The 19,580-nt window shown below is 49.8% G+C and overlaps 1 protein-coding gene across 1 annotated transcript in view; it reads left to right on the top strand.

Moving 5' to 3' along the window:
- The first annotated feature begins 1,114 nt into the window (after positions 1–1,114).
- Positions 1,115–19,580, top strand: part of LOC132462606 (supervillin-like) — a 43,120-nt gene continuing 24,654 nt past the window's right edge. The window contains exons 1-14 of the mRNA XM_060058198.1: positions 1,115–1,500; positions 3,439–3,502; positions 4,950–5,035; positions 5,143–5,200; positions 5,561–5,709; positions 6,379–7,279; positions 10,159–11,958; positions 12,535–12,714; positions 13,149–13,186; positions 13,483–13,550; positions 14,554–14,690; positions 15,627–15,719; positions 16,602–16,950; positions 17,944–18,141. Coding sequence (XP_059914181.1) covers positions 1,449–1,500; positions 3,439–3,502; positions 4,950–5,035; positions 5,143–5,200; positions 5,561–5,709; positions 6,379–7,279; positions 10,159–11,958; positions 12,535–12,714; positions 13,149–13,186; positions 13,483–13,550; positions 14,554–14,690; positions 15,627–15,719; positions 16,602–16,950; positions 17,944–18,141 — 4,173 coding nt within the window. The 5' untranslated portion in view covers positions 1,115–1,448. The remainder of the gene's footprint in view (positions 1,501–3,438; positions 3,503–4,949; positions 5,036–5,142; positions 5,201–5,560; positions 5,710–6,378; positions 7,280–10,158; positions 11,959–12,534; positions 12,715–13,148; positions 13,187–13,482; positions 13,551–14,553; positions 14,691–15,626; positions 15,720–16,601; positions 16,951–17,943; positions 18,142–19,580) is intronic.

The following is a 19,580-nucleotide window of genomic DNA, read 5'->3' as shown; positions in this document are numbered from 1 at the left end:
GTACATTTTTCTGTGATGGCCATACCTGTATCAGTGAGATATGAAAGTAGCAGGTCACACCAAAAACAAAGAGGATGCAATACATCTCCAATTCATACTAAGTATCCTTGCATCAATGTAGCTTGCAGTTATACCTTTCATATGGGTTTTTGTTGCCTTTCGATACACTTTTTTTGGAACACCAACAACAATATTTGAGCCAAATGATTTGATTAAGAAATGAAGTTAGAAAAATGGGGTGAAAACTAAACAAGGTTTATTGAATGCACAGGTTGTAAATACAATGATACTCTCCCGGTGTCCTTTATAAATTCCCTTTACGTCGTCACGGGCCACAATATTAATAACTCCTGAAACATAACAAGCGCAACCATAATCTCACATTGGCATGACATGTGGTGTTTATTATCTTTCACATTTTCTCTTTGGCGAAATGCATTGACATTGACCAGAATGTGATATTAATATTGCAGGCTGGAATCTTGGCTAAGCATACACACTTTTATTTGTGTGTGTGTGTGTGTGTGTGTGTCTCTCTGTGTCTGTGTTTGTGTACGTGTACGTGTGCGTGTGCGTGTGCGTGTGCGTGTGAGTGAGTGAGTGAGTGAGTGAGTGAGTGAGTGAGTGAGTGAGTGAGTGAGTGAGTGTATGCGTGCAAAGAGTATAAGTGTGTTAATTTATTGTTTGTTTCAATGGCAAGCTACCATCTGACTTCCAAAAGCCCATTGGACCTGGGACACCCCCGATCATGAGACGCTGTCCAATCACCTTACAGAGTTTTTATCATCAAGGCTAATTTCTGCTTGTAATCTGATTAGGCCTCTGAGCAGCTTTAGCACCCTGCTGCTCTCTCTCTCTCTCTCTCTCTCTCTCTCTCTCTCTCTCTCTCTCTCTCTCTCTCTCTCTCTCTCTCTCTCTCTCTCTCCTTCACTCAGAGTTCCAAGGCAGCCCCATTGCACGCATACAAACACATGCACAAACACACACACACACACACACACACACACACACACACACACACACACACACACACACACACACACACACACACACGTGTGTTTGTGTGTGTGTGTGTGTGTGTGTGTGTGTGTGTGTGTGTGCATAAGACACTAAGACTTGATAGGGCTCTAGCTTGATGAACGTGATTTGGACCGCTGTGTGCATGTGTGTTTGTGTGCGGGTGTGTGTGTGTGTGTGTGTGTGTGTGTGTGTGTGTGCTACCACCACCAGAGTGGAATGATCATTAAATCCTTTGGTCAGTATGTGCCCCTCGGTTGCGTGATAGTAAGGACACTAGTGAAAGGCTACCCGGTGAATACCTGTGAACTCACTCGGGCCAAAGCCTCCACCTTCAGTTCAGCCCCGTGGTCGTTGGCTTGTTTCGGCTTTGAGGAGGTCGGTCGCCTTTACTGGAAATCTGCCCTGGTTGCTAATTTCTCCTTCCAAACATGTTCCGGAACCCGTGGATCTCTGGTTACCATTTGAGCCTTGAGCATGAAGGTAAGCCCAGGCCGTGAGCACCAAGAGGGACTCTCTCTCTCTCTCTCTCTCATCGGGATGGGATACCATTTTCCCCAACCCGTTCTCCCGATTTCCAGCACCGATTCTGAAATAATAAACCTAAATAGTTGTCTTAAATTGACAATCTTGAATTTGTCGTGAGTTACGATAGCTGTTATATTTTCTAACATCGACGAACCGCTGTCTGCAGAATTGAAGTCCTGTCAGTGATTTGCCGAAGTGATATTGGATGGGAGTTCTCTTATCTCCCGCTGGGTTTTATCTTTAATCTATACGGCTAATCTGGTTAATGTCCCGACGGTACACAGGCAATATAAAGCGGTAATTAATAGCATTAATTATCGACATGCTGTAAGTTGTTTTCGCCAATACTTCAGCCCTGCTTCTTATCCTAGCTTTTATTACTGAATTGAAATCTATATATATATGCATTCTCCTTCCCATGTGTTCCAAGTTAAGAGGCAATATAAATACTTCACAAGTGGCCCCATAAGAGGCAATAACCAGTAATTGACTTATGAGTATGCATGCTATTTTTACTAAACACAGTGTGTAGTTCGGTAGCCGTACGGCTCCACTGATGGCCGTGCAGGCGGTGCCTCTGCAATAGCAGGGCCGGCAAGGGGTCGTAGGTTACTGTCATAGCGGATGGTGCACGCTGACAAGGCAATTTGCTGTGTGCCAGACAATACCACACAACAACGGATGCAATCATGAAGTCATGAGGTGCTCCGGTCCAATGCCATCACACTGTCTCCTGCCTCTCTCTCTCTCTCTCTCTCTGCCTCTCTCTCTCTCTCTCTCTCTGCCTCTCTCTCTCTCTCTCTCTCTCTCTCTCTCTCTCTCTCGCTCTCTCTCTCTCTCTTTATCTTAACCATGTTGTCGCTGTCTCTCTCTCTCTCTCTCTGCCTCTCTCTCTCTCTCTCTCTCTGCCTCTCTCTCTCTCTCTCTCTCTCTCTCTCTCTCTCTCTCTCTCTCTCTCTCTCTCTCTCTCTCTCTCTCTTTATCTCAACCATGTTGTCGCTGTCTTCAAACCTCTCAAGAAACCTTCAGGCTGACTTATTTCCAACTCGGGGGAGACTCACATATCTTCCATATTGCTTATGTGTATGTCTATACCTGCTGTACAGGCCCGCATTCATCTGTGCTTTTAAAACTCCCCCATAAACCCTGAAACACACAAGAAAACCTAAACCAAGTGTCTGACTGCACTTCATCTTCTAGGAGGGGGATAATTAGCCAGGCCGGGTTTATCAGGGCAGGGGGTCTGGAGGGATAAGCAGTAATGTGATCCATCTCAACTACAACGTTGTAACAGCTATAACTGTCCAACCAGAGAGACAGACAGACAGACAGACAGAGAGAGAGGGAGAGAGTGCGAGAGAGAGAGAGAGAGGGCGGGAGAGAGAGGGAGTGTGAGAGAGGGAGTGAGAGAGAGGGGGTGAGAGAGAGGGAGTGAGAGAGAGGGGGTGAGAGAGAGGGAGTGAGGGAGAGGGAGTGAGAGAGAGGGGGTGAGAGAGAGGGAGTGAGAGAAAGGGAGTGAGAGGTTGGGATCGCGTGTGGCCAGGCTATGAAGTGGAGCTGAGAATTTTCCTCATTTCCCAATGACAAAACCTCAGCTCTTGAAATAGATACAGGCAGTTTATTCTCGGCTGTGTTACACATCCATGGATCAGGGGCATGTCACACAAAACCTTATTTTAAGAGTGGTTCCTAAAATAAGCATAAAACATATTGGCTTATCCTGATGCACCGTTTTGGCGTCAAAGACGAGAGATGAGTGAAAGATCGGCCTTTAAACGCTCGCCCCGTTTCTTCCGTGAGATGAGAGCTGCTTCATCGAGACTGAAGACGGTGGTTTCAGAAGGTATTTGTATCGCGTCGACTCTGTCCTTAACTCGGTCTCTGTTTCTGCAGGATTCGACGACAGAGCATCTCCCAGACTGCGTGCCTCGGCGTCCTTTCCAACGAGAACCTTAAGGTAAGTAGCGGGACGTGACGGAGTACCGCACTGTCCCCTCCGGCAGCGCTCAGTGCTGAGCTGGCAGCGCCCCAACGCTCTGAGGTGGTCAGGTGTTCTTCCCCCAGTCTGAGGTAGGGAAGCCTGCCTAGCAACTGGAGGGTCACTCACAAGCCTGCCCCGCCTCCTCCTGGCATGAAACTCAAGTTGTAAGCACTATTCTTACATTGCATAAATTAAAATGAGTCAGGTGCCCTAGTCCTTTTTCAGTGGCTGATCGATATGTTTCTCTTTCACAATTAGTTTCAAATATTTCGCTAAAATGTAAAATATTCCAGTCTAGTAGTCTAAGTGGTCTCTCATTTTGCTAAATCGGAGACCAACGGAGCACGTGTGTTTTATTGCAGACCAAAATCAATATCAAACCGTTTTTTTAAGCGTGCATTTTTGAGTACGCAGCACGTTCTGCGGTGCATTTGCATGGTCATCCACTCAGTGCCTGTGTAGGCTGTAGCTCTTAGCCTAGCTCTAAGACTATCATGTCTGCTAAGCATTAAAAGCTAGAGTTGGCTGGGGAAGCTTATCCCAAGATCCCTTCTTGGCATGCCAATAAAGGCCTCAATATATCACCTGAAGCAAGAAGCGGTCCACCGTGCATGAGTTTTTGTTCCATGACGAAGGCACAGTTCTCTCTGTTTCTTCTCTGCTCGACGTCAGTATAGCGGCACCAAAGCCAAGGAATTTAAGAGACTGATGAAACAACACGTACAACCTTCTCAGTTTGCGTTGCGCAACAGCAGCTTGCAGCAGAAAGGACATCCAAGTTCTGGAGAATTTATAGTATTGTCAACATATGTTAGAATCTTCTCCAGGCAGGCTCCGCTGTTGACCAAAAATGATTCTTTTAGTACGTGTTTGCCGTGCAAAGCCAATGTTTACAGACATGAGGTTTTGGGCTAAGCCAATATTTACACACATGAGGTTTTGGGCTCAGCCGATACCTGGTATGGAGCCATGAGGTAAACATAGAGTGATTAAAACTGGTCTTGGTGACTTTGCTGGTCCCCCCACACATAAGGCCTTAGGATCAGAGAGGTGGGGTCACAGATCGATTGACCTAGTTACTAAGACACACAAACACACACACAGCCTATCCTCCAAAAGGGATTAAGAGCTGCCTAGATGTGTTCTGCTTTTCTGAGGGATGTCTTCCAAGACTAAATGTATGGAATATGTAGTACATCTTATGCATTTTATTTAATTTTAAGTATTTTTTTAATCATTTAGTTATTTGTTTTACAGAAACTACTTGGTTTTGACCTGATCCAATCCCAACATTTTCTAACCAAGTTTAACACAAGTTAAGACAAGTGTAATCATGCGACTTCAACATTGCTTTCTGCATTGAGCCCAGAGTCTCATAACATCGTGTTTTATGTTGTTTTTCTTCTGGCCGTTGTGTGTTTAGCTTTCAGAGCGACCTCCTGGTAATCGAGAGGAGCACGTTGGTCAAGAGTGTTTCCGACATTGATCTTTTGGCTGTCCTGCCCAAGGGTGAGATTTGATTCATCATTTCGAAGAAATCCCTTCACTGGAAGCTCTCCCTACCGTTCTGGCTCACCTGAACAACTAACCTTTATCAACTATTCCCCCACACCCAGTTTCAGAATTGAAGAAACAATTTGAAAAGACCAGAGAGAGTGATTCTGGAATGAACAGGTATTTCCTGCGTTAAATTCCTATTCATGAGATCTACGAGTATTACATTTGTTTTTAGGATTTGCTTAAATGTCTGAGTGTGATTAGCCTTACAAGCCGTTTTGAAAATCGGCCCCTTATGACATCACAAGTGGGCGTGTCAAACTTGATGTGTGCTGATAGATCTCTACCAGCCTGCCCAGTTGACTGTAGCAAACGTTGCTCATCTGTCCGACAAACATCTAGGCGGACACGCCCACTTGTGATGTCATTAGAGGCAGATTTTCAAAACGGCTTGCAACGGCTAACCACACTCGCACCTGTTGGCATGTCATGGGACCTTTAAGCAGTTGCCTCCCTTTGACCCCTGACCTTTCCCAGGAAGGAGAGGGTGGCCCGGCGGCTGGAGGGGTTCGAGGGGGACGCCCCGCCGGCCCTGGTGCCCGGGGGTCCGGTAGCCAATAGGATGCTGGAGGAGGACTCCCCACGCTACACGCGCGCATCAGACCACTGTGAGCCGCGCCTGAAGGGTGAGCGTGGACCCCCGTTACCGTGGAGACTCTCTCCGTATGAACACTCTCTGTCTACGACTCTCTGTATGTATGAAGAAGTTCTGAAGACTTGCTGTATTTAGGTGGACTTTATTTGGACTTTCTGTATGTATGAAGAAGTTCTGTATTTATGTTGACTTTATGAGGACTTTCTGTGTGTGTGTGAACTTTATGAGGACTTTCTGTGTGTTTGTGGACTTTGTGAGGATTTTCTTTGTGTGTGTGGACTTTATTAGGACTTTCTGTGTGTATTGTGGACTTTATGAGGACTTTCTGTGTGTACGTGGACCCTCTGTCCTCTGTACGAGGACTTTCTGTAAAGGAATGCTTTCTGTTTATGACTTTTTGACTGAATCTGTCGTGTCTCCTGTCTAGCTGTTAATCAAAGCTGTTGTGGTAAATGTACATAAAGGAAATAGACACTGCACATTATAGGGAATTGTCTGCACCCTATGAGACTTTCTATTGTATTTGTAGACCCTGCACGTCTATGGTAAGCCTCCGTTTGGCTGTTTGGCGGACAGAAAAAACCTTGCTGCCTTGTCTCTTTGCTAGGGGAACAACAAATACAAAAAAACATAGAATTAACAAAGTAGAAAAACAATCTCCAGCTTATACCCATAATGTGTTCCCACGCTCCATCGACAGTGAGGCGCTACACCCGAGAGGAGATGGACGCGCCCCAGACGCACGCCGGGTCTCCGGACAGGTCGTCGTCGCGGGTCAGAGTCGGCGGCGGCGGCGGTACCCGCGCCCCGGCGCACACGACAGTCCGCACCGAGCCCGTCTCCGCGTCGTCCGGCGCCTCGTTGGCGGCGGACGCCGGCGGCCTCAGCTCCAAGGCCGAGCGCATCGCCCGCTACAAAGCCGAGCGGCGGCGGCAGCTCTCGGAGCGCTACGGCATCCTCCTGGACCAGGAGCCCGACCTGGACTACACGCCGCGCTACCGGTCCCGCCGCGAGGGCCAGCAGGACCCGCCCGGCCCGCAGCCGCCGCCGCCCCCTAGCGCCCGTCGGGACAGAGACAGGGACAGGCAGGCGGTCGGCGAGGACGGGCCGGAGCCCAGGGTACCCTACAGCTCCGGCGTGGGCCGGGTTCACATGCGCACCCAACCGGAGAAGGACTCCCCAGCCGGTTCCGGCTCCGGCCGCCACGCCCACCCCGCCCAAGCCCCGCCCCCGACACACGAACGGCCCGGCCGGTTCTCGGAGCGGGAGAGGGCCATGAACACGGAGAACCAGCGGCGGGGGGGCGGAGGAGGGGCCAAGGAGCACGCCGTCGCTGTGGCGTCCAGACCCAGGAGCGAGGGGCAGCACCAGCCGCCGCCCCAGACCTCACAGCAACACCCCCCCCCCCAGCACCAGCACCCCCCGCCGCCCCCGGAGCCCGGCCAGCCCTCCTCCTCCAGCAGGGCGGACTTCAGTGTGGCGGCGGTGCCGAGCTCCCCGCGCAGCGGCCGCCGCAACTCGCTGCCCTCCCCGCGCTACGGCATCTCCCCCGGAGACCTGTTCATCGAGCAGCAGGCCCAGAGCATCCTCAGCAGACAAGGGTGAGTCCGAGCGACCGCAGAGGGGCGGAGCTGTCGGGCCGTCGGCGGTTGGCAGGGGTTACGGTGGTGGGTTTGAGCTGAATCGAACGCTCAATAGAAGGCCGACTTACTGACTGACTGACTTACTGACAGATTGACTGCTTGTTCAACGCTGCGCAGGATAGATGAAGTTTGGAAAGCGGTGAGTGGTCTCGCAGTGCTTTGTTTCTCGTAGTATTGTAGGGGTGAGGTGCCCCATCCAGCCTGGGACGGAGACCAGTCTTACTTTGGAAACAATAGCTTTTTGGTAAAATTGGTTTGGGAAATCGTTTGGAAGTGTAAAGGTTTCTTAGGAACAATCTTACAAACTCAGATTGTGTTTTTCCGGGCTGTGTAGTTATCACCCCCCTGGTTCTATATCCATTCACACCATGGCTGGTGATCACTTACACTGTCAATGGACACCTGCACATGGAACCGTTTACGATATGAAGTTGCTCACGTTTCATAAAGAACTGAACATGTAACAGTGTCAGTGACCGACAGTGGCTTAGAAGCTATGTTTCCATCATCGCATCTTTGGCTTAGGACGGTCAAAAGTAGCCATCAGGTTGTTGCTAGCAACTTACTATTGTTGCAAGGGGGTGGAACCATTCTATAATATGATTCCAGAGTCCTGTCACGCTGGCCCAGTTCTGCGGTCAAATATAAACCAACCTTATGCTGTGTGAGTTCATGAAGGACTGCAGTGAGGGCTATGAATGGTGAGGCTCAACTTAGAAGGACTGCAGTGCTATCATGAGAACATATGATGTTCGTAAAATAAAAGATTGAAGAAAGATTTAAAGGGCCGTCATGCTCTGGCTGTTTCTAATAGAAGAGAGTAATGCTGTGTGGAGTGTGTCTGTGTGTGATGGCTGGTTTAACCTGTTGCACACTGATTACTAAGTATGCAACAGGTGTGCAGCCTGACCCTGCCCCAGAGTCCAATCAGTCTGTCAGGCCCCGTTTACACGAAGGGAAAACGCAGATATTTCCCCGCGGTTTGGCCTCTCATTTACACGAAAACGCAGTTTTTAGCACAGAAAACGATCATTTCTAAAAACTCTCGTTGTTGTTGATTCTGAGGATTCTGATTGGCTTTCATGGCTTTATCCTTCTCCCTACACTGCCGCCCATAGGTTTGGCATAGTTATAATGGCGCTCGACGGTGTATTTATGCGTTTTGATGTAAACGCCAACTTTTTTGAAAACGATGTTGTGTGCACAATGTTATTTTTGAAAATGGAGGGGGGGAAATATTTGTTTCTATAAATACCCTGCTACGTATAATCGTGGCCTGACTCAGGGCCTGATGAGGCTGCCTAAACCAGCCATCATCCACGTGCACTACACATGCTGCTTTATATGCCTGGTTTGAAAATATTGCGGTCTGCAAAATCAACTATGTTTCCGGCCCAAAAATGTTGGATTATTGCTGTCATTGGTCCGATATTTGTGTACTCCGTTGGCCGAATTCGAAAAAATTTGACAATAAACACAATTATTTCAGTGAGCTATGTTAGTTAATTCTTTCTAGAGATTGTGGGATTTCCCCATCTGAATAAATTCCACACACAAATATGTATCTCTAGATCAATCTGGTTCTTTTCTATAATATTTACTGATGGGCCGATTTTGCTACGATGCCCATGAATTGAAGATTTTTTAACCTAGAGGCTAGTTGGGGGCCATATCAATGGTGGATAATATTCATACTGATGAGTTATTGTTCATTGGAGGTGGGAAAGGTCGGCTGTCATGCTCATTTGATCCCGTTCTAAAGGTCCAGTCTTACCTGTGGTATAATTTACATCGAAACAACAACAAATCAACATCTGATATATAGTCGTAGCTATTTCAACGACAAATGGCTGGTCAATCAACCGTTCTTCTGCGATGTTGAATGCAGAAAAATCTTTTGTTTGTATTTATTTGTGAGGATGAGAACAGGTATATTTTGGGAGCAAGAAGTGACCCAGATTCCCTAGATAACCTTCTTATTAAACAGCCGGTAAGACCCCTTGCAGTCCCAACAGGAGCTGATGAAAGACTTTATTTTCCACAAAAGAGTCCCAGGCAGGAAAGAAGGGGAATTCTACGTATGTTCCAATATATTTGAAAACAGACTGCTGGTCTACCTTCATTTCGACCTCTTGGTATCTTGGTTTCCAGCGTGACGATATAAGCTGGCCAGGCGACACAAGGATGCTCGGCTAGCTAGAGCTGTGGGGTCAGGCATCGCGTCACAGCTTAAACCGATGGATGCCGAGGCAAATGCAAAGGAGATTAATGCAATGCCTCTGTACTTTAGGTTAAAAGAGCATCGGTTAAAATAGTTCTGCTCACTAATTAGGCATGAAGGGGCCTGTGAGAAGAGAGTTGTTTGAACTTTGAATCAATGTTAAACCCGGACTATGTTGCCACTTGACCTTGTTGCTATTTTAAGGAAGGGTCTGATTTGGTCCTGCCTCTCGCTCTTGGCCCAGGATGGCTCTAGGTTGAATCGGGCTTGGCTTTTTATTGATTCAGTTTGTACATAACGATATAGTATGTATATTTATACCGTTTTTATGTTTTCTATTTGTTGAAAATGTGGCCGTGTATTTTACAATCTATTTTTCTCGATAGACCCCGAGAAAGAACCACTAAACGTTGAGATTGTTTTTTATTTTTAACGCACTGAATATTGTGTTATTGCTTTGACTGTCTTCTCTTCCCCACGGTGCAATGGCAAAAAAAAGTTTTCAGTATATTCAAATAAAACTAAACAGCAACAACAAAAAAGTAAGTGTCACTATCCCCTCTTGATCAGCACTCAAATCACGCCATATCTCGTCGTCTGTCCTCCCCCCTTTAAGAATCAGAGCGAGAGAGAGGTTACCACGGGATGAAGCCGTCCACAGGCCATCCGAGTGGAGCCCAGACAGCCCCCAGGGGAACCGTCCCCAGCGTCAGGCCGGTGGCGATGCTCCTCAGTACGCCGTCAAACAGCAGCAGCACTCAGACTACCCAGACTACCAAAGGTCTGCGGCCCCCCGTCCACATCCGGGCACGGGGCGGCGCGAGTCGGAACCGACCGGCGCCCCTGGCACCGGGCCGCCGGAGGTCCAGCGCCGGAGGAGGGTCAGCGCCGACCAGATCTACGCCACACACAGGGAGGCCCGCCTGGAGGCCAGACAGGAGGCCCGGCAGGCGCTGAAGGCGGAGCCCCACGCGGCGGGCCTGCTGAAGAGCAGGAAGGCGGTGCTGCCCTCGGAGATCCGCCGGCGGGAGAGGAGCCAGGACGGGGGGCAGAGCGACGACAGCGAGCCGGAGACGCTGAGTCCCCGGATGCGGCGGGCGACCATGTCCGGGGACGACTGGAAGAGGGAGCGGCCTGCGGAGAGAGGCCTGGACCACCGAGTGCGAGGGCCGGTCGCCGCCGGTGAGAGGTCAACCGGAGGTACCCGGCAGGGTCTGGACGGCCAGGAAGGGAGGGCGTCCAGGTGGCCGGAGCCGCAACCCCCGCCTCCCCACGCCACCCCACCACGCCAACATCCCCAGCAGCAGCAGCAGCCGGAGCAGGTGTACCACAGGGAACCCGTTCGCCAGCATCAACCGTTTCAGGTGTCGCACGATCCCCCAAAACGAGAACAGTACGAGCCGCCGTATGAAGCAGCCTGGAACCGCAGAGAGGGCGACAGGCAGCGGGAACTACAAAGGAGACCTCAAGAGATCCCTCGGCAACCCCCTCAGGAGGTGCCACGGCAACGGCACCAGCAGAACGAACTGCAACAGCCTCAGGAGTTCCCAGTGGAACGCCACCAAGAGATCCCACTGCAACATCCCAGGGAAATACCGTTGCAGCACCCTCAGGAGCTCCAAAGGAGACCTCGAGAGATCCCACAGCAACGCCCCCAGGAGACGCCACGGCAACGCCAACAGGAGATCCCACTGCAACACCCGCAGGAGATCCCACGGCAACAACTCCAAGAGATCCCAATGCCACGGCCCCGGGAGATACCGCCGCAGCACCTGCATGAGATCCAACTGCAACGCCCTCAGGAGATCCCACGGCAACGCCACCAAGAGATCCCTTTGCAACACCCTGAGGAGATCCCACTGCAACGCCACCAGGAGTTGCCACGACATCACCTCCAGGAGATCCAACTGCAACACCCTGAGGAGATCCCACGGCAACGCCACCAGGAGATCCAACTGCAACACCCCCGGGAAATACCCCTGCAGCACCTGCAGGAGATCCCAGGGAAACGGCACCAAGAGATCCAACTGCAACGGCCTCAGGAGCCCCAGATCCAGCGCCGGCAGGCCCCCACCCAGGAAGTCCCCCAGGAACACCGGCGATCAGACCCGGCCGTGTACCTCCAGGACACCTCGTCCGCCAGCAGGCAGTCGAATAGCAGCAACGGAGGGGGACCCAAGCCTAAAGTCCGCGTCCGCTCCATGTCGGACGTGGGTATGGGCCAGCGCCCGGCCATGTACCGCGCCGCAGAGCGGGCGGCGGCATGCCGGGAGGTGGCGGCGGCGGGCCGGGAGGTGGCCCTGGCCTCGGCTGCCCTGGGGCTGGCCAACGGGGAGGTGGGATCCCTGGACACCCGGGTGTCCGTAGCCCGGCTGCGCCACTCCTACCTCGAGAATGCCAACCGCAAGCCCGAGCTGTAGGTGACCCGGCATGCATTGGCGACCGCTGACTAACCCTGCTCGTGCGCCCGTGTGCTGTGAACGTCTTGCGTAATCCGGCCTACGGCCTTGTCGCGAAAGCAGCAGAAGCATTACGAGGGGTTGAGAGGACATGGATTTCGCGACGGGAAACACGTTGCGTGCTACGGTTCTCCGGAATCGGCCGTGGGTCCATCCAGCCTCATTCGTTTGACCGAGTTGCTTGTTGTGTTGGAACGGTTTTGGCGGTTAAACCGGTGCATGCCTCGAGTGACACGCGGCGATCCCGCCGCAGCTGTCGCTCTGCCACATGGGGGGGGGGGGGGGGGGGGGGGTCGGCGGTCGACTTGTCTTGCAGTATCAGTGTGTGAGCGACCCGCCGTTTGACCTATTCAGATAACTCGGCTGTGTGGTTCCCAAGGAGACGCCCTAACCAACCCCACTAAAAACAAAATCACGTCGGAAGCAATTGTTCCCTAATCCTGACGATCGCTCGCTCACAACTCGAACCTCCCTTCTGTGTCCTGTGTGGTCGTCTCTGTCCGTGTGTCCTCCGGGATGTGTCCCACCTCAAGGGAGCCCGCTAAAGTAGAGCCGTCGGCGGTGGAAGTGGCGCCGGCTCACGGCGGTGGAGCGGAGTGGGACAGTGGCGCCCGGAGGACCCGCCGCTACATCACCCCGGGGCAGGACAGCCGCGTGTCCGAGCGCTTCCGGACTCAGCCCATCACCTCCGCAGAGCGCATGGAGTCCCATAGGTACAGGCGGGAGGACTTCACAATAAAAGTCCTCCTTGGTGGAGAAAGTCCTCCGTGTACTAACAACTTGACAATCTTTCAAAACGACCTATAGCTGACACCCTTGCAAAGTATGTAATGTTATGCACGATGTTATGCACGATAACAATTTGTAAGTTAACATCTTTTATGTATTTCTTTTTGATGTCGGAAAAGGATGAGATGTACCATACCATTTTTGCAAAGTTTGTAACTGTATCGGGCGACACTATTCTAGTTTGTGATGCTTCACTTTCCTCTGTGTGCCAACAGTCGACTCTGCCAAGAAAACACGCATTTTGTTGCAGATAAGCAGATAACTGTGACGTGCCTGTCCAAGACTGCAGCTATCAGACGCCAAATAAAAGTTTTTTTACCGTATGGTCACGCCAATGTTTTTGTCTTTGTTTCCCAAGGTCTCGCATGAGTCCACCCCAGCATCAGGAGGCCGATGGTAAACACTCTGCTCCTCTTTCTTTTGTCTCTATGTTGTTATACTAAAGGATGAGATATTATATAATACTATCTATACTAGATACGAGAGATAGCTTTGAGGTCAGCATAACTGGACCTCGATTTAAGGGCCCATGACATGCCACCAGGCTAATCACACTCACACCTGGTGGCATGTCATGGGACCTTTAACAGCTAGAGCAATTTAATTGTCTGATTTGTTATGTACTTCCTAGTACTACACATGTATACAGCGTACTGCAGTATGGCGTAACCGATTTTTTTCGTATTCCCCAGCCACAGATGAGCAGACGCTAGACGAGAGAGCCAAGATGAGCGTGGCGGCCAAGAGATCCCTCTTCAGGGTAAACACTCTGGTTCATCTGCATCAACCAAAACACCAGTGCCGTGTTCCGATATCCATACTTCCATCAGTACACTTAAACGAAGTACACTATCCGCACTCACTAAGTGCGCTAATTTTCAGATGTCAGTGTTGTTCCAAATCGAATACTCCGCGGTGCACTAACCGGAAATTATGATCACGACTGCCGCCGCGGCTCCTCCCCCGCAATAAACATCCCGGTTTGAACGGTGAACTCTTTACGCCTAGCAGCTATAAAAAGCTATAAAAGCTATAAAAACAACAAAATTACTCTATTGATGCAGGCTATGTGGAAAATGCGCCGACGTTGGCTCAGCCGGGCCCTGCCCTCTTCCGCTACGTAGCTAAGATGGCTGCCGTTGAGTACGAAAAGTGGACATCGCCACACACTTTGCGATTTGACCGTTTTGAGTACACCATCCGGGTGCTCTCAGTTCACTTATTTTCGCCCGATCTGAATCGGAACGCCCTACGTACTCAAACTTAGGCTAGTAAGTACGGATAGTATGGATATTGGAACACGGCACGCACAGATTTAAAGGAACATGCACCTCATAGTAAAGAAATTAAATATTCTTACAGATTCCCGATGTTCGATTGATTCTCTTCAGGCATCAAATTTTTTTAAACAAGCATTTTAACAAAAAAACATCTGTATTACCGTATTACAATCCGTATTACAATGCAATATTCTATTTCCAATTTGATGTCAGTCTCATTCATTCCCTTCAATTCCAACGACAAAATGACAAACGAGTCAATCAACCATTCTTCTGCGATGTTGACTGCAGAAAAGGCTTTTTGCTTGTCTGTATTTATTTGCGAGGATAAGAACAGGTTGATTTCGGGAGCAGGAAGTGACCCCGGATTCCCTAGATAACCTTCAATCTGGTTCAGTGTGTCGTCCACCGCTGGGACCAGTGGCCCCTCCGCCTCGTTGTGTGGGTTCTAAACCCGAGGCGCGTTTCTCCGTCTCCCGCCAGGAGCTGGAGAGGGCGTCAGACGGCGGCGTTCCCACGCCTCGCTCCCGTAACGTGGCGGTGGAGCGCCGCCTCCGTCGGGTGCAGGACCGATCCCACACCCAGCCCGTCACCAGCCAGGAGGTGGACACCGCCACCACGTAGGTCCCTCATGTGAACCTCTTCTTGTGTTAAAGGCAAGGCCGCCTTAATGCACGGGCTGGCCTGGGCTGAAGCCCCAGGGCCCACGCCGATCGGGGGAGCCCATCATGAGCTGCAGTAAAAAAACAAAAAACGTTTATTTTATACTGGCCCATGATAGGCCCCCCGATTGGCGAAGGCCCAAGACAATGTGAATTTTTGTTTGGGGCTTACAAAGATCAGAGGCCTATCATCAGCCAAGAAAAAAGAGGGCCAGCGGCCCCTTGACACCACAGCCACAGCCGTCTCACCCCCCTCCCCCCCGTCAGGATTTCTCGTTCCCCCCCCCCCCCCGTCAACAACGGCAAAATGTCAGAAAAAAGTTACACATCTTCATTGTAAGATCCCCTCTCAGGAGGCCTACGAAACCTCTCAGCCCCAGGGCCCAATGGCAGGTTAAGGCAGGCCTGGTTAGTGAGTGTGATTAACAGACTGTTCTTGTTTTTACATTTAACTACAACTGGCCGAGATGTGGTCCCTGTTTAATAGCACATTACTTGGCACATTACTCCTGGCAACATGATTGGGCAAAACAAATACGAAGCAAACGCCCAGTTCACCCAAATTCAAGCCTGGCTATCAGACTTTAGATTGTTGATCTAAGGGCTGATTTGTGAGACTAACATGCACTGTAGGCAAAAACCGCATATAGTGGCAAAGACCACATCTGAATGGATCAGAAAGGCCTGAAATCTGAACTTGTCCCGATTGTTATCTATTCGGCTCATCTCCTTTCCTCTCCTCTCCTTTCCTCTCCTCTCCCCCCATTCTTCACAACAATTTGCATCCCATCAAATATCATTCTGCACCTTCTCTCTTGTCTTGTCTACATCTATCTGCGTTAGGCTTTCTCATGTTTACCTTCCGTCCTTCACTTGAATTGTTATCTTTTGTAGGGACACCGATGTGACATCACATCCTGTCGTCGTTCACACTGCGGCCCGAAACTCTAGCCCAACTTTAGTCAAAACCACCACGACCAGCTTCAGGTACAAGTGTGTGTGTGTGTGTGTGTGTGTGTGTGTGTGTGTGTGTGTGTGTGTGTGTGTGTGTGTGTGTGTGTGTGTGTGTGTGTGTGTGTGTGTGTGTTACCATTTCTGATTGTGGTTCCTAGACCCATAACGGGGCCAGCATTAGAGCTATGATTGAATCAACATACTAAGAATTAATTGCGAATGCACATTTAGTCTACCCACTGGCCCTCTGCTGGCCAATATGCAGTACTGCAGTTGCACTTGGCTTAGCTGTGTACACCTTGTAGGGGCAAGGAACAGAACTGTGTTTACACTATAGCTCTGTTATCCTTCTCCGTCAGCCTTTGCTCAATTAAACACTAATGTTAGGGATAGTGTCTTCTGGGAGAGGTCAAAGGTTGAGAACCTGTGAGTTGGGTTTACGTCCAGCAAGGACTTCAGCCTCCCTTCACCTTTTCAGTAAGTTTTGTAAATAACTTGTTTGATCCTCGTAGGTCTAGTGGTTGCATTTATTGTATCTATGGATTTTTCAATTTATATTTATTTTACTGCGATTGTTCAGAAAGACGTAACAGCTAATGACAACATTGATCTCTCGTGCAGCAGGCTCGAACAGAGTGACACACAATAACACACACACACTTTTAAGGAGTTTTTCACCCGCTCCGTATCCTTGCTTGCCCCAACAAGTTTGTGCGGCGTGCTTGTTGTTTTGTTTCCGGTGTAGCGTAGAAATATTTGCGCGATAAAAAAATGAACGCCGTTAAAATTGGTTGGCTTTAACGCCGTTGATAATGCGTTAAACTGACGGCACTAATCGAAATACAACTAATACAAATAAAATGAAAATATAATTAAAGTTGACTGACTCCCGTCTCCCCCCTGTCCCAACCCTAGCACCCAGAGCACCCCCCTGCTCCAGGAGCGCACCCAGGGCCAGGAGAAGGAGAACCCGGACCCCCGGGAGCCCCAGCGAGGCCAACCCCCTCCCACAGGGGGAGGGGGGGACCAGGGGGGGAAGGGCCAGGGGGTCCCGTCCTCGGACGAACCCGACCTGTCCAGCCTGAGCCTGGCGGAGAAGATGGCCCTGTTTAACCGCCTCTCGGGCCCCCAGAAGGCCCACGAGGAGCAGGTGGAGGAGGCCGGCACCGGGGCCGGGGCTGGGGGTAGGGTGGGGGACACCCGACTGCGCAGGGCCAACGCCCGCTTTCAGACCCAGCCCATCACCCAGGGGGAGGTGGACCAGGTCAGCTGCTCATGGCAAACATTTAGGCCCAATCCCATTTCTGCCCCTTACCCCTTCCCCTGCCCCTCCCCCTAGTTTTGAAGGGGTAGGAATGGGATTGGGCCTAAGGCCCAATCCCATTCCTTCCTCCCCTTCCCCTTACCCCTTCCCCTTACCCCTTCCCCTTCCCCTTCCCCTTCCCCCTTCCCCTTCCCCTTACCCCTTCAAAACAACGGGGATGGGTAAGGGGAAGGGGTAAGGGGTAGAAATGGGATTGGGCCTTAGTTTTTCTTTAAAGGTGACGTATTTTACCACCAGGTGTGAGTGGGATAAGCCGTTACCAGCAGTTTTGAAAATCTGCCTCTTCTGACATCACGGGTGGGCGTGTCCACCCAGGTGTGTGCAGTCAATCTAGGTGGACACGCCCACTGCTAATCACACTCATACCTGCTATAATATGTCATCTTTAAAGTGCAAACAATAGAGAACATTGATTAAATCGTTTTATAATGCTATACATTGTGAGGTTTGCAAATCTGCTGTGGCTTAACCCTTTTCCAATTATTAATTGATGTTGGTATCATACGATTCTGCTGAAGAAAATCCTTTAGGCAAAGATACAGCGATCATTTCAATATCCAAATCAAGGTGAGGTCAGTCAGCGGCCTGGCTACCGGAAGCCTTTGTACACAAACACAGAGTAAATTACAAGCAGATACACCCTATCTCCTTATACGCCACTCAAGCTTATAGGGCATTAATATGGCAAGACGTTCACCATTACCCAATCTCTCATTGTGCTCGTCGAAGGATTTGAGTGCAGTGTGAAAATAAGGAATTCACCCATCTTCGAATCCATCCATGGTTCCAAGGTTGAGGAGGAAGTTGAATGAGTGAGACAGTAAGCAGTACGTTCTAGCCTGAGATCCCCGCCAGTGTTCTGAGCCAGGTCGACTGCCACATAGGGTACGCTGTGAGGAGGATGAGGAGGTAACCACTGGGGTGTCCACACAGGAGGCTGAGCCGACGGGTACCCCCGCGGTATCGAGCGGCGGCAATCAGGGAGGACACGTAAGCTCGACCCAGCTGCATATCACGTGTTACTGTCGCCACTCCATGTGTTTGTGGCAGTCTGGCAGCCTCTGTGGTGTCCTGCTTTGTGAGCCGGTGACCCGTGGTCTTTTGCTGCAGCTTGTCCTAGCTGAAGGCTCAGCATGAGAACTTCATGAAGTGCGAAACAGGAGATGTGCTTGTTGTGGCTTTTTGCGTCATAGGGTCGTCCGAAGGTTTTCATGTGATATTGTTTTGAAGTAAAGACGACATGCCCTGCTGTGAACATGTTTTGTTCGTTTGGCTCTTTATAAGTAACATAGCTGCTCTTTGTTTCAAAGCGTTTGTTTCATAGCAAACATGGGTCTGCTGATCGCTCAGCGCTGCCTCATGTTTTCAAAGCGCACTTAAAAGGTGCGATTTAAGGTGCACTTTACAAAAGGTAATCTGCATGCAGCTCTCATGTAGACTCTTTATAGAGTGGCGAAGTCACGCCCCTTCCGGTAGGGCTCATGGGACCTATGAGATCGAAAAATATGAATGGGTGTCAATGGAGAGAAAATAATTATTTTCTGGTCCCGGTCTTTATATGCCCTGGATTACACATATGTTTGTGGATTTAAAGGATAATTTTTCATGCAAAGAGTTCGACCGTTTATTGTGCAATTGTTCAGATAAAGGCTGTAGAGAAAACCCAACGAGAAAGACTACACGGCTCGTATGTGACGTCACGCTCCCTGCGACTGGCGTGGAGAAGACAATCTTCCCATCGGCATAATTGAAACTCTGCACGTGCCCCGACTTATAATGGTTTTCACCTCTTTCGATGCTTTTATCCTCCCCTTGGAAAAAGCGGTGAAGTGGGGCAGAGAGATCGCCATCTCTGTGCCGAGTTCCAAGGGAGGGTGAAGAGCTGTAGTTCACAAAGCGGCCTCACATAAAACCTAAAATTATCCAACTTCTTCACGAAAATTTTTAGTTTTCTTTGCATGAAAAATTATCATTTAAATCCACAAACAACATATGTGTAATCCAGGGCATATAAAGACTGGGACCAGAAAATAATTATTTTCTCTCCATTGACACCCATTCATATTTTTCGATCTCATAGGTCCCATGAGCCCTACCGGAAGGGGCGTGACTTCGCCACTCTATACGAGTTTGGATACAAGAAATGCAATTGATGATATTGCATTTTTTATTTTAGTCGTTTTTCAGAGGTTGTAGGTCGTGCATCGCTTTCATCATAGCTTACCGTCTGCTTTGTGTATTCATTACCGATTTATTTTGTCACGTTATCCTGACTCGAATGTACGCACATCCCCACCAGGTGGCGACGTTGCGTCTAAAATCAAATCTTTTGAGGCTTTAAAGTGGCGCACACATGATGCACATCATGTATTCACGAATGCAAAATGATTCATGGCTTTTCTTGGATGATTGGATCGGACATCCTGAATGTATGTCAAATCCAAAACCATGTGCTTATCAATGTCAGTGTTGTAATGGCCAGTGTTATTATGCATGGCAGGTTTTCTGAATGACTTTGTACTTTGCTGACCGTGCATTTCATAGCCATTCTGGATGAAACAGCAGTAATG

The sequence above is a fragment of the Gadus macrocephalus genome, chromosome 8 (genome assembly GCF_031168955.1).
Source record: "Gadus macrocephalus chromosome 8, ASM3116895v1".
In the NCBI taxonomy this organism is placed as follows: domain Eukaryota; kingdom Metazoa; phylum Chordata; class Actinopteri; order Gadiformes; family Gadidae; genus Gadus; species Gadus macrocephalus.
Note: the sequence above shows the minus strand (reverse complement) of the source record. Positions and strands in the feature narration are given on the sequence as shown.